We start from the raw sequence: 13,251 nt of genomic DNA on the forward strand, positions 1-13,251 counted from the left end.
TGACAGGTTATTTTCTAATACATCTTACTAAGCATTTTGAATAATTTTGTCTTCAAACCCCACTCTTCAAACTAGGGGAACTAGAAACTCAGACAAAAGCTTCAAAACAATTTCTTTATACCTTAGATCAGCAACAGTACTGATTTTATCAGTGTTGTCATTTTAGTTATCAGTACAAACAATTATGCAATACAGAAAATACCTGACAGTTTACTTTCGATTACACTATTTGCAGCGGGCATAATCACTTTTTTGTTTCCTTTTTGCAGTGATTTGCACCAGGTCTTCACTAATCACTGGAGGACCTCGGCATTGCTGTGGTGAAATACCTTGTGATGAGCACTTAGATACCAGTGAGAATCACAAAGAGGTGTTTTATGTTTGCTGTCACCGTTCTGTCTATCTTAAGTGCCGGGCACCAGCCTGACCTAGGAATCGCTGCAGTAAGTGAGCTAAAGAAACTTGTTCACTTGATATTATGATCCCTGCATCTGACTTAAGGAATCAGAGTGGCACTAAATATTCATTGAAAGGCACCACTTGGCTTTTCTTTTTTTAGCTTTTTTTTTTAACCAATAAGTTTCCCAAGACAAATAACACAGGTTTCATTTCACTTACACAGATCTTCCACTAAAGCAGGTAGTGTGGAGACATACGTGGATTTCAAACCTGGGGCACTTCCATATTGCTACAAACTGTTTCTGCAATATGAAGCAGTTGTGTAATTAATTTGAAAATTATAACTTCTTTATGTCACAGTACCCGTTTCTAGTGTCCCCTCTTTCCCTTCCTGCATTTCTAAATTTAACTAAACATACCTTCTTCCCTGGGACTAGTCACTGGTACCACCACATCTGGTATGTTTTAATTTGAAATGTTTCCTTAAAAATGAAGCCCTTTTTCTTTTCCCAATCCAATAATCTCCACTGAGAAAAAAGGTTCTTCACAAAAGCAGCCGAGGATAAAAACAGACAATCAAAAAAGCTCAAGTTTTAAGATGTGTCTGTGTTCACTGAGATAACAGTTCAGGAACAACTTGGCCTCAGTATCCCTGATGACTGAATTTGTCCTTTTTCAAGGCTAATTCTCTTCATCTTGAATATTACTTGCTAAATATCATGGAAGAACAATGTAATTTCATCTGTGATTTGTACTTGTAGGTTGAGTCTTGATGTACGATGCTTTGACAAAAGAGAAAATTATGGGGTAATAGAAAAGCAAGCTCTTCAGCACGTTAATCAGAATCACTCTTCCTGTTAAATGCTTCCTCCCTCAGGTCTTGACAAGGTGATGGCTTTTGGAGAATGGAGGTTCTCAGCATCATATGTGTGCTAGATACCATGGCTTCTGTCAATCACTTGTGAGCTTGCTTCGCTTGCAAGCAAACCCAACAGATTATTATTCTGTCTGCTTCAGAGAGTCTGGCTCAACAGGCCCTTCCCCTGCTAAGCATATGTCATCTTCCCAAGATAATTAGATGGTACATATCCCTTCTGACCTTTTGCTTCAGCTAGCCACCATTCCTTATTCCCACTCAGGTCGGAAAAGCGAAGTATCCTCACCCTCTGGTACTCCTGAAGGCTGAGTTCTTCATCACTTCTAGCTTGAAATGCATAAACAGCATAGAAGATCTGAAAAAAGGAAAGCCACATAAACAAAAATCAGAACTGAAAAGCATAGCCATGTGTTACTATGTAGCTGTGTATCAGTAGGAGTCCTGCATACAGAAAACAAATAATAACATGTACAAACCAGTGTTCAACTACATGGCCTGCAATGTGTAGACAGGGCCAAAATATAAAGTAAAATTAAATCATCTGCAGGAGTTCCACATGACAAACAAACCAATCTCCAAGACCTCATCACCTTACAATATTGGTAAAGTTTTCAGCTCACACCAAGGGGCCATTGAATGGATGAAGAATTTTTCAGCAAGGCTTTCATGTAGAGAATCGCCTTTCCTAAAGCATCTGTACTCAAATGTGGCACATGGGTCACTTCTGTGCCTTGCTGATCAGCGTTCTTGTCACAGCTTTCTTATCAACAGTAAACTGAAAAATCCCCCAAACTGAGCTACTTCACAAGTTTCTGCTCCATATGAGAACTTTGAGGCATATGTGGGGTGGGCTAATGCAAGTGTGTTTTCTGTGACACAGGAATGCAATTCACAGTTTAACTGATTCTCTTTTCCTACCTCACAGCTATTTAAGAGCAAAGAATAATGAATTCCTATGAATTCTCACTGACAGACTGGTGCCACTCTTTTCTGGTGTGAAAGGAAACCATTTAAATTACTAACAGTAGAATTTTAGACTTTAAATAGGAACAACAAGAAGACAAACACAGTGTGTATCATACTTACATGCTGATCATCCATACCCTGAAGAGCATCAGTCCCCATGCCATTAATTGCAGGATTTTCCCTGAAGTGAAAAGGTGAGCTGCTGTCACTCTTCTTGTACCCTGGACTTCTTGTGCTGCTGTCAGTAGGGATCCGTGAAGAGACAAAGATGCTGATGTCATCAAAATCATCATCACCAAAGCCATTTTCTGCTACAGGCTTCTGTGCTTTGGCTGGATTGTAAGGCTTCAGGAAGGAGGAATACACATACCCTGTGAGGACTAGAAACCAGAATAAAGAGACAGAAAACAAAGGAACAGCAAACACCACTAAAATAATTTCAAAACCAACCATTTTATGCAGCTGTCAGTATGACAGAGGCAAACAGATGGGGCCAGAAATGAAGAAATTGATATCCCAAAGGGAAGCTGTTACGGGGATATTTGTACAGAGAACTTACTTCCTGTGTCAACAAGCCATCTGCTTGTGCTTCCGAAGGGGTCCTTTTGCTCCACAACAGCCACCAGTTCTCCTTCATGCAAGTCAATATCGAATTCCTGTGCGGCGTTGCACTTGCGCTTAGCCTGGTACAGAGACTCGGTGCTGTACGTGGACAACAGCTTGGACCTGTCGCCCTCTGTTTGGCGTGGGGACTCCAACTGAAAACAAACAAACAATTAATACTTGTCCTCAGAAATGCTGGGGCCCTTTCCAGATAAAAATCTGTGTATGCTGCCTGTGGCAACTGACCCAGTGTTTTTACACACAGACCAAGGAGTCACTTACATGGGGACCAAATCTCCTCTGCAGGAAGAACCTGTACCACTGCTATATTAACAGGTGAGCAATAAAGGGCAGGCTTTAAAGAAATGTAGGAATTTCACTAATTAAACACCTCTTAGCCTGTCCTCTACTCTCAAGGAGGTGGCGTTCTGTATGTGAACTGTCTCCTGCTTAATTGCTTTTCCATAGCCATGACCTTTGTATTCCTATGCAATATCACCAAAAAAAGTATAATCCAAAAATGGTCTGAGGTGTGCTATGACCACATAACAACTTGCATGATAAGGCATTAGGCAAAAAAAATCAGTGGTACCCAAACTTGCTACTTTTTGTGTGAAATTACCTCTCTAAATGAGGGCAAGATGCCCTCATTTAACTGCTGGGAGCATATCCATTTCAGGGTTTGATTAGAGGGCAGGGAGGGGGGTGCTGCACATCAATAGGATCTTAATGTACCAAAGAAGCAAGAGCACCTGTGTCTTCACTGATATTGTAAGGAATTCTACAACTGCCCCAGCTTCTCCTGTAAACCTGCACCCAAGTCCTTATTTTACTGTAAACTAAACTCCTAAAACCTCCAGAGACATCTGCTAAGATTGGGAACACAGATTTCCCGGTGGATATTCTGAATCTTCTGCTGTGGATGTGTATGTTTGTGCATGTATGTGTTAAACACCAGTACACATAACCACAGCTGAGCACAAGGAAAATATATCTTCTGAATTAGAAGATGCACTATAAGAGTATTTAACAAACGAAGTTACCAAAGTTTACATAGGGCAGTACAAGGGCAATTAGAGGTAATCTCAAGTGGATTTTCAAGACATTAACATGAAGAAAAAGTGAAAAATCTTCAGAAGTTACTGGTGAATGAAAACTTCACTCCAACAACCTGATTCAGAGTCAGTGAAGAGACAAAGCCCAAACCTTTAGGCAGCGTAAAAATAGATTTGTTTTAAAATTGATTAAAAGAGGATGCTTCACCTACAGTTTGGATGTATGGTACTCACCGGAGAAGGAACAGGTTTCTTTTTTTCCAAGCTCAATTTTCTCTCAATAAAGGTTGCATTGCTGTTTTCTTTTACAAAATGCAGTTTGTAAACCTCCTCTATCAATTGACTCTGCACTTCACAGATGCTTGAGGAGGACAGCTGCAAACACAAATGTGGGTTAGATCTCATGTACAAAATGGTAGGGAAATAGGAGAGAGCAGATTTAATTTAATTGGCTGAATGCTAGGAGTCAGGAAATCTGACAAGTTATGCCTATTTTCTGCAGAGCCTATAAGCAGTGCACTCTCTACATATGAGATGTAAAGAGAAAGGTCTTTGCTTAAAGGAAGTTTATGATAGATGCTATTACATTTAAAAGACATAGCCACTGAAGTTTAATCATTAAAAATATTCTAAATGGTGATGAAAATTAAGAGCCTTGCATTTATGCTACTGAGCCACCTGCTTTTAGATGCAAATGTGCATCTCAGCAGCTATCAGAGTGGCCAATGTGCTGCAAGGCTTGGAGTAGTTTACCCCACAGCTGTGTGTTTGTGCAACTGAGAGCTGCCAACAGGTGAAAAATTGTTGGGTTACCGAGTCTCTGTCTGTGGCACTGGATAAGTGCTTTTCATCTATGCCTCATACCAAATGCATTTGCTGATATAAACAGGAAAAAAAGAAAAAGAAGGTAATTTTGTAGCCAGACCCTCCAGAAAAAACAATGCCCAATACAACAGCTTTCAAGACATGAAAACATCAAATTACAGGGATGAAATTTCTTCATGCGAAAAAGCCTTCATTTTCCCATTAAACACCATAGCTCTATGTTTTGATCCTGACCTCATTTGCTTAATTTTTCAGCTGCCCCTTACTATAATGTGCTCTGTTCCAGCCTTGATGGAAAGAAATACTCCAGAATTGCCTTACTAGAGTGTGTTTCCCAAAGAGCCTTGCTTCTGTTCAGGTGAGTGGATTTGTATGTGTGGAAGGCATTCTTGTGTTTCTCAGGGGTTCAAGTCCTCCAGGCAAGGCTATTCATTACTGCCAAGAGATAGCTGCAGGAATTTCTGCATCGTATTTGGGTTTTAAAGCAACTTGATTTTCATAAAATTTATTTAATCGGATCTCCTAACTTGTTTTTCTTTTGCAGTCATCTGTGAATCCACAGATCTAGCAGCAAAGGAGGTGTTCGTGTACTTTCTTATAATTTCCTGTGTTTTCTGGGCTTGTCAGGATACATGCTAAGAAATCCTAGCAAAATGCCTTCTTATTGCCTTCCTGTAATATTATTGCCATTACTATCACTGCAACAGCAGGAACAGTTCCATTAGGATCATTCTTGATGAAAAGCCCAGGTCTGACAAAAGCTCAGAAAGTAAGTTTCTCAAAACGAACTCCAGAGTAACCTTACTGTGGCCTTCAGTACCTAAAGGGGGCCTACAGGAAAGCTGGAGAGGGACATTTTACAAGGGCATGTAGTGACAGGACAAGGGGGAATGGCTTTAAATGGAAAGAGGACAGGTTTACATTAGTTTACCGTGACCCTGGTGAGGCTCTGAAATGGCTTCTGCAAGGAAGCTGTGGGTTCCTTATCCCAGGAAGCTTTAAAGGTCAGGTTGGATGGGGCTTTAAGCCACCTGGTCTAGTGGAAGATGTCCCTGTTAATGGCAAGGGAATTGGAATTAGATGGTCTTTAAGGCCCTATCCAAACGAACCATTTTGATTCCATGAACTTAATCTTTAGTTAGCTTGCAAAGGGAAGAAACCCAAATCTGATTGTGCTCAGCAGAACAAACAAAATCACAAAATCAGTAAATCAGTGTAGCTTTGTAGATATGTGTCCTACATAATTTTAGCCTAAGCATACAGAAAGAAAAAAAGACAAATGAAGTCAGAGCTATACCTGTTTCTAATGTACTTACTGGAACAGGCACCATGACAGCGGAGTTGGATTGAAGTGCTGCAAACATAATATTCCTGAGGATGGTGATGAAGCAATGTAGACAGTTCAATACAATCTTTTTGGCTGCTCTGTTGAATACCTGAAGTTCTTCTACTAGCTGTGCATTTAGAGCCTCATAGTCTTTCTTTGCCAGGTCCAGCTCTTCTCCAGCTGACCTCTGAAGGCAGCTGTTGTAGTCCAATAACTTGTCATAGCGCTTCTGGATGAGCTTCTGAGGGCCTGGAAACAGGGCTTGCAGTGCTGAGAGAGGAGTCAAGACAAGCTTGTCCAGCTGAGCCATCTGGAAAGTATAAACCAGACCTACTCATTGCCTTATTTATGCAGTCCTTCAGATGCCATAAGGGGTTGAGCCTGATGGCAGCCCATCAAGCAAACTGTTAATCATTCTTCACAAAGTGTTGCTGCCAGAGGCACTTTCAAGCAGGGTCCAGCATGACTTAACAGCATGACTCCTCCATAACAGGAGAGGTATCAGTTTTTCAGCTTACAGGCAACCCCAGGTACTACCCCTAGAGAGCTGTCACTGGAGAAAACAGCAAGGATTGGTCAAGTGATCAAATAAAACTGGCATTTCCTTAGCTGGAAGGATACAACATACAGTCTAAGGCAAATGAGGTCTTATTAAGTGGCAGCCTTGAATACTCTCAAAGCTGCTTTTCTTCTTCTTTTTTTTTTCCCCTCTCCTGAAAACTGCTGTAACTCAATTCCTGTTTAAGCAAACACAAACAATCACTTGATTTGATTAAATTAGGTTATGCTTGTTGGTTTTATCTCTAGTAATCAACAAAATTAGACACCTGGTAAAAAACCAGTCTTCCTCAGACTTTTCCATTAGTCTCTAATTGTCTCAAGGGATTAATATTGCATGAAATAAAATTTACTTTTGTAAGTCATTTGTTCAAATAGAGCACAGGCTTGTAGTGAGTGAAATTCATCATCATATTAAAGATCTTGGACATTCTGTGTGAATGAAGTTGTTGGGTTGGATATGAGAATAAAAAAGCAGCTGCCTCTGCATTCTTAAAAACATTAGAGAGTTGAGGACAGATCCATTTTAGCCCCAGAGTTGTTCTCCAAGGCCAAGATGATGTACACTGGCTAAATAGCTCCTATTTTATTTCCACCTGAAAAACTGGGCTGTGTTTAGCAGAACTGATTTTCGATGCATTAAGAAAACAATTCTTCCAAATTGCTGGACCTGATTTCTGAAAAAGAGACTACTGGGAAGTTCTGCCTGAAAAATTTCCAAAAAATCTAATGAGAGAGGAAGGTATACATTATTGACAAAAGGGGGAAAAAATGAACTATTAACCTGAGCCCATTGCTGAGATTTCCCTTGAAAATACCTTTCAGGAAAACATGTGAGGAACACTATGGGTTGTTCAGTGAGAACATCTACTCATTGTACAATGTCAAGCCAAGGCTGTTTTTAAAAACCCATATGCACAGAATAGGGAATTCTTAGTCTTGTACATCCAAGACACAAAAATAAACAGATATTAAGTATAACTTAGCAATTGTTAATTAAAATGTCCACAGTTAAAATAAATAAAGTTGTTGGTTGGTTTTTTGTTTTTTTAATTATATAGAGCTTCAGAGTAGCTAGGTCATGAAAGAGTAGCTGTTAAAATTGTTTTTCTAAAAAGAAGTTTTCTGTTTCATCTATTGTGGAATTACTTCTATTTTTCTTTTATGTTTCTGAATATGGGGGCAGCTCCCATACTGGACACACCCACCACTGCAATGATATCACTGCAATGATAGGTGTTATTTTGCACTTTATGCAGTCATTCACTGTAAAGACATTGAAAATATCGTTCAATTACTGTGATTAATTTTTTAGATACTTTTCATATGTGGGAATTCCAAAGGAAAATAAATACATCATCTTACTTCCCTGCCATTATCCTGGAGGTTGTAGTCTGTCAAAGAGCCTTCTGTTTCTTGGCAGACTCTGCTTTCAGTGTTTTGAAAAGGACTGAATGGCTATATTTGAGTCAGCATTAAACTAGGTAAGTGTAAGAAAACTCCACCTCTGAATTTTTCCAGTTTGAGTGGCTGTTTGAAGAAGCAGCCTGTCCTATTTTGACGAGACATTTAAGTATCTTATGAGAGCCAGGCATTAGACTTCACTTTAATTCTGAAAGCAGAAGACTAGTTGAAAAACTGTTTTTAAAATTTCTTTATTACTATGGGCTAAAATTTCAGTTACTGTGGGCTATATTTTGATTTTTCATGGTTTCCCTATATGAAGAATTTGACAGCACTATGTTAATATCTGGACTTGATAATCTGAGTGGCCTTTTCCCAGCTTATAAATCTGAGATTTTTTACTGATCTGTGATTCCAGGAGCTAACAGTACACAAGCACAGTATCAATCACAAAAGTCACTCAAACTGCAAGTGCTGGTAACAAAAGTAGCAAGGCAACAATCTGCTGCTCTTTTCTGAAGTTCATGTGATAAAAATTTAAAACAAAGATTTTAGTATAAATCCAGGAATTTAACTTGACAAGTTTTCTTTAGTTCTTTTAAGGAAAACACAATGCATTTATATTGTATTTTATCTTGGTTCTTACAGAAATTCAACCAAAACCCCTACTTATGTTTCCCAAGAGATTCCTAAGCTGGTTTTTTTTCCCCTCTTTTCTGTCCTAGTCTTCCTCACATACAGCCATTTTCTCAGACATACAGATAGCTGTGTAACACTGGACATTGCATTAACTTACGATGTCTTCACATAGATTTGCAGTGTTGGTCTGTTTTTCCGAACAGTCATTGACTTTGTCATCTTTATCTTGCAGGATTTCCTGAAGCCAAATTATATTCTGGCCAGCCAGATGTATAGAATCCTAAATGAAAAGACAGTAGGAAGATGAACCTATTACAGTCCATTTTAATACGTTGCATTCACTCATGCAGCTACTGTGATAATACTGATGGAATTAGAAATATTTTCCACATCCATTTTCCACCTGTGCAGCTGCTGTGCAGTTTCCAGTCATTGTGAGGTTGTTTACTTTGACAGTATTTTCCTGTGCTTTGTCTATTTTCAATGTAAACTACTTAAGAATCAAGTTGTTGATGTTCAACTGAAAGAACTATGTCCTAAACTAATGAATATCCCACTGGAAATCAGCTAGTCCTCAGCAAGAAGCCAGCTTACCATGCATCCTCAAAAGTATCTTTTGGGGGACTAAGTAGGACTACAGTGGTGTATTTCAGTCATTCAGAATTTAAATCTTAATGAAGTGTGGATCCGATCCGTTTGGATAAGGAGCTGTCAGCACTACTCCAGGCAACAGCCCTCGTTGGCTGAGCTCCCTGGCCTATCCTTTTTTGCAGACAAACCAAACAAGTGCATTTGTGATAAGCCCCAGCCAGCTGGTTATTGATCTTGACTATCTCTCATCAACCTCCCTGCCTGCTTAAGGAACACTTACACTTTGACAGGCCTCATGCCATCTACAAAGCTGGCAAGTAGTCCATGGGAGGGGCAGGTTGATAAATCACAAGCCAACCCTCATCTCTGGAGAGGAGGATTGAATTAAAGACGTTTTAGAGAACTTGAGCATTTTGTACATCTAATGCTAGTCCTCAACACAACCTAAACACAGGAAAAGGGTAGGAGTCCTTCCATCCAGAATATGTATTTTATAAAGGACATTTTAATTTGTGTGGCTGCAGCTCAGTTCTTCAATCTTTAATGAGAAGCAGTTGTTCCTCTGCTGGAGCAGGTGGGGGGGACAGTTTCACACAGAGATAGAAAGTCCTGACTGTGCCACCAGACAGCACCTTCTTCTCTGCACCTGTGGGTCTCCACAGAACCTGCTTCTGTCAGGGGGAAAATGCAAAAGTGTGGGCCTCAAAACTTCTTTGTCATCGGCTCAGTAATGCACTGCCAACACATTTATTCAATATTCTGATGTAGACAGCCCTGCTTATTTATAATTTGGTGGCTAAATGTGTGTCAAACTGGTTATGGACAAGGTTTATGGCCACATATTGCAAAAAGACTGTACCCACCTGGAGATGTTGTGAACAGAGTGAAATGTTCTTCACACACAATTTCACAGTCTTCTCTAGACTTTGAAACAACTTTTCTTCATTATTAAAAGTTTGATCTTTCACCTAAAAAAGACGTTTGCACTGTTATTTTGGCAGCCCAAAAGAGCCTGGCTAATGAAAGAAACATCCAGACTGCTGCTAGAAAAATCCCTGAACTCCTCCCTTTGAAAACAGATGAACCCCTAATTCTCCCAAGTTCCAGCTGTAATTCAAGAAAAGTCAAAACCTCTGGGCAGCACGGCAGAGAATCTCATTTTTAATCCTTGTGGGAGCAGGGAGTTGCTTTACGACAAGCCCACGGGCGTGTGCCGGCAAAACGCTTCATTTTCCTGCGTTCTGCTGCCCTGCCTGAGGAAAGGGAGGAGGAGCAGGGGGAAAATTCCCCCTTGGCGTCCGCTCCGGCGGGGCTGGGGCGCTCTCCCGCAGGCCGGCTGCAGATGGAGCTGTTATCCCAGAGCCGTGCCAGCCTCTCCTCTGGGAACCGCCGGCAGCCGGGAATGGCCTCGGGAAACTTCTTTATGCCGTGTGGGAACACCCTGCAAACGCGGTCATTTCTGCCCGTCTTTTCCTGCAGGGAATTCAGAAATCTCGAGTCACGTCTTAGTGGTTTTGCCGTCAGGGTCTCAGCCTGTTCCAAGACGTGAGCTGGGAACTTTCTCAGCCTAATTAGGCAGGAGAGATGGCTGAATCTCTAACAGATGCATTCTGATACTAAAGTCATCCTCAAATGTTTTCAGCTTATTTAGAAACAAAACAAAAGAAAACAAACAAAAAAAAAACCCAAAACAAAACAAAAAAACCACCATAAACCAGAAGTTTCAAAAGAAAAAAAAAAAAAAAAGGAAAATAAAAATCACATATCCTCTTAATCAAATTTAATTCTCCTTTTCTCTGATTTTATAGCCTTGCTGGTGTCTGTCACCTTCTGAATATAAAAATTTCCACTGTATAAGTAAATGAGCAGAAAAAAATGTGTGGGTGGTTTGAATCAGAGAAAGAGGGGAAACACTGAAAAAAACAAAACAGGAAAAAATGGCATATATCTTGTAAAGCCACATCTAGAAAGGCAAGTGACCTTGTATAATCTGCCATCTCATGCAGCAAGGTGCGCTGCATATCACTTTCAAGGTCATTTGTAATTTTTTTTCTTTGGGATTTTGATTTAAGCTTTCCTGAAAATGTTTATCCTGCTAGGTTTTGAGCTACAACTTTGAAATTATGAAGGAACATTTTACTTTTGGCTGCCCAGCATCCATCAGACTCACCACAGAGTTCCTTGTCTCTGTAATTTTGATGATTCCAGGTCTTTTCACATGTAGAGGCAAATCCTGTGGCCTTTCCTAATTAGAGGTATTGCTCATCTTCCTTAGTGGATTCCAAACCTTAATGCTACAACATGAGCAAGATGGACTGAACACGTTCTCAGCCCTGACAATAATTATTGCCAGGGTACCTACAAAATGCTGATCTCAGGCTGAGTTTCACAAAACTACTGCTCACTTCCTCTCTGCTGAAGACCAGAAGTTTGAGAAACTTTTGTGTAAAAAAGGAAAAGGTGGGGAACACTGTATTTTCTATTTCAATCACAAAGATCTTTCCTGTCTTCTGTGACAGTCAGAAAATTACTTTATAAATTAGGCAGGAAAAAAACACAGTACCACAAGCTCCATTTCCAACATGTTTTGAAAAACACCCAGTGCAAAAGCAGAACTGAAGCTGTCAATGCAAATCTGCAGTTGGATGAGTACCTGAGGTTCTCCCCGTGTCAATATTTTCAGATGGCTAGTGACCCTCTTGGATTTCTTGCTAATGGAGTGAATATTCAGTCGGGAAAACTTTTCTTTAAGGGTTTCATCATCATCATTCTTCCTATACTTCATCACTGCAGACAGAGAATTTCATTACATCAATAATCTGTATTCACAGGACTTTTAACAGGGACAGGCACACAAATATGAAACCATTGGAGAGCACACACTTTGATGTCATTTCCTGTAATCTTGTGTGAAAATGCTCAAGAGGACGAAAACCCCATTATCAACAGTAACCTTGGGAAGAATGGAGTTAGGGCTTCAACCTGGCATGTCTAAAAAAAATATTACTATTACTGCATCTTAATTATTATCAGTGTTTGCAACTGCATTGCAGACACTATAACATTAATTCTTTCCCTATTTTCATACAGGAGTTACTGGTCAGGTAAGGTAGTTGGCTGAGGACAAGGGACATTTAGGGCATTGTTACCCTCTTGAAACTCGATGTATTACACAACCTGGGTGGCACCAGCCAAAGCTGATGTAGTGAGATATCTGGAGCTGAAACATGTCTTGTAATGGCCAGCCCAAACCTACAAAGAAATAACTTACTGTGCCCTTTTCTTACCTAAATCTTTCCTCCTTTTAAGTTCATTGATGTTTACATTAATGTTTTTCATAGTGAAAAGGGCATTTTCTAGTGCCTTGTGGTCAGGGTGAGAAGCAGGAGTTGAGTTCAAGAGCTCACGGAGTAACAAGGGATATTTCATCAGCCGTTGCACTGGTTTGATCAGCAGAGATCCCAGGTCCATTAGATTTGGCTTTCCTCTGTAATTTACACCAAAATAATTGTCACAAAATCAGAAATTCCTTGAACTGCAATTGCCACTCAAGTCAAAAAATAAGATACATCTGTGAGGGAACAGGGGTGTTGGAAATGAAACCTTCCTGTCACCCCCTCAATGTGAAATACACCCCAGGTCTCTGAATTTTCTGTTCTCAGAACTTAGCAGACTATTACTTAGACATTAGATCTGAAACTGTCCCACTCAGTTTAAAGGTGCACGTGGTATAACTCACACATCACAACACCCAGGAAGGGAGATGTAGGTGGAAGAACAAATAACAGGAAGTTTGAGAAATACATGTGAGCATAGCTGTTACATCCTGCTCTGGGCCCTCAGGCTTAAAATTGCAACCTCTCCATGCTGAGAGTAACTGGGATGCCTGTTCACAGTCCATCCCTTCTCAGAACATCCCTGTCTTGGCACAGTGACCCTTAAGGTTTACAGCCTTTCACCTGTGATTTTTTTGTTGCTGACTGCCAGTCAGTTATTTCTAATGAAGC

General features: G+C 40.2%; 1 protein-coding gene across 1 annotated transcript in view; it reads right to left on the reverse strand.

Annotated features, from left to right (window-relative positions):
• Positions 1 to 1,382: 1,382 nt before the first annotated feature.
• ARHGEF38 (Rho guanine nucleotide exchange factor 38) overlaps positions 1,383 to 13,251 on the reverse strand; it is a 36,506-nt gene continuing 24,637 nt past the window's right edge. Inside the window, exons 6-14 of the mRNA XM_062493807.1 lie at positions 12,532 to 12,731; positions 11,898 to 12,031; positions 10,108 to 10,212; positions 8,811 to 8,933; positions 6,042 to 6,362; positions 4,135 to 4,275; positions 2,802 to 3,000; positions 2,363 to 2,622; positions 1,383 to 1,631 (exon numbers count right to left, since the gene is read on the reverse strand). Of these exons, the coding sequence (XP_062349791.1) occupies positions 1,446 to 1,631; positions 2,363 to 2,622; positions 2,802 to 3,000; positions 4,135 to 4,275; positions 6,042 to 6,362; positions 8,811 to 8,933; positions 10,108 to 10,212; positions 11,898 to 12,031; positions 12,532 to 12,731 (1,669 nt within the window). The 3' untranslated portion in view covers positions 1,383 to 1,445. The remainder of the gene's footprint in view (positions 1,632 to 2,362; positions 2,623 to 2,801; positions 3,001 to 4,134; positions 4,276 to 6,041; positions 6,363 to 8,810; positions 8,934 to 10,107; positions 10,213 to 11,897; positions 12,032 to 12,531; positions 12,732 to 13,251) is intronic.

This window comes from Cinclus cinclus, chromosome 5 (assembly GCF_963662255.1).
Source record: "Cinclus cinclus chromosome 5, bCinCin1.1, whole genome shotgun sequence".
NCBI classification, from domain to species: Eukaryota; Metazoa; Chordata; class Aves; order Passeriformes; family Cinclidae; genus Cinclus; species Cinclus cinclus.